The sequence below is a fragment of the Perkinsus marinus genome (assembly GCF_000006405.1).
Source record: "Perkinsus marinus ATCC 50983 genomic scaffold scf_1104296937876, whole genome shotgun sequence".
NCBI lineage: Eukaryota > Perkinsozoa > Perkinsida > Perkinsidae > Perkinsus > Perkinsus marinus.
In genome coordinates this window covers 3,957-4,782 of record NW_003213671.1, presented here as the reverse complement: position 1 = coordinate 4,782, position 826 = coordinate 3,957, and the positions used below count along the sequence as shown (strand labels likewise).

General features: G+C 41.8%; 1 protein-coding gene across 1 annotated transcript in view; it reads left to right on the top strand.

Annotated features, from left to right (window-relative positions):
* Positions 1-362: 362 nt before the first annotated feature.
* Pmar_PMAR009405 (conserved hypothetical protein) overlaps positions 363-826 on the top strand; it is a gene marked incomplete at both ends in the record, with an annotated part of 4,378 nt that continues 3,914 nt past the window's right edge. The window contains 2 exons of the mRNA XM_002782969.1: positions 363-409; positions 452-544. Of these exons, the coding sequence (XP_002783015.1) occupies positions 363-409; positions 452-544 (140 nt within the window). The remainder of the gene's footprint in view (positions 410-451; positions 545-826) is intronic.

Sequence of the window (826 nt, the reverse complement as noted above, 5' to 3'; positions counted from 1 at the left end):
AAATCGATCACGCGATCGATTTGGCTATCACCACTCACATCAGCAGGTGGTGTGTATTCTTCTGGGAGGAACCCCACTGACTGAGCTTTGTTGTAGAATCGACGAGCTGAAGTTCGTTTGAATTTCCCAATCCTTACGCTCCACTGACGATTCTTACGTGAATACTTAGGCGAAGAGGGATACGCATCATCCTGGGAGTTGTTCCCATGTTGTGTGAATGTTATTGCCGATCGAATTGGAATATAAAGTCTTCGACCAGGTCGGAAATCAAGTTCGACTAGAGGGCATACAGATCCTAAGATATTCCGAGGTTATCATGGTAAGATACAAAACATGTCCACACCAGCTTTCATCAGATCAGCATGAAGACTCTTCAAGTTGTTCCTCATACTGGCCTCGACACGCAGCAGTGCTACAAGGGACGTCGCCTAATAATCATTAGTGTTGTTAGAGGAATAGACCAGATACCCATCCTCACCTCCATCACTCTCGACGCTGAACTCATCCCTTTTCCAAACAGAACCTTACTGCCCTCCTTCGACACGTAATCAGGGTACGATGATTCCTATCAAAACTGGGCTATCAAGTTGATAACATCTTGACAGTAGTAGTATCAATGACAACAACGAGTTGATAGCATCTTGATAGTAACAGTATCAATAACAACAACAAGTTGATAGCATCTTGATAGTAGTAGTACCAATAACAACAACAAGTTGATAGCATCTTGATAGTAGTAGTATCAATAACAACAACAAGTTGATAGCATCTTGATAGTAGTAGTATCAATAACAACAACAAGTTGATAGCATCTTGATAGTAGTAG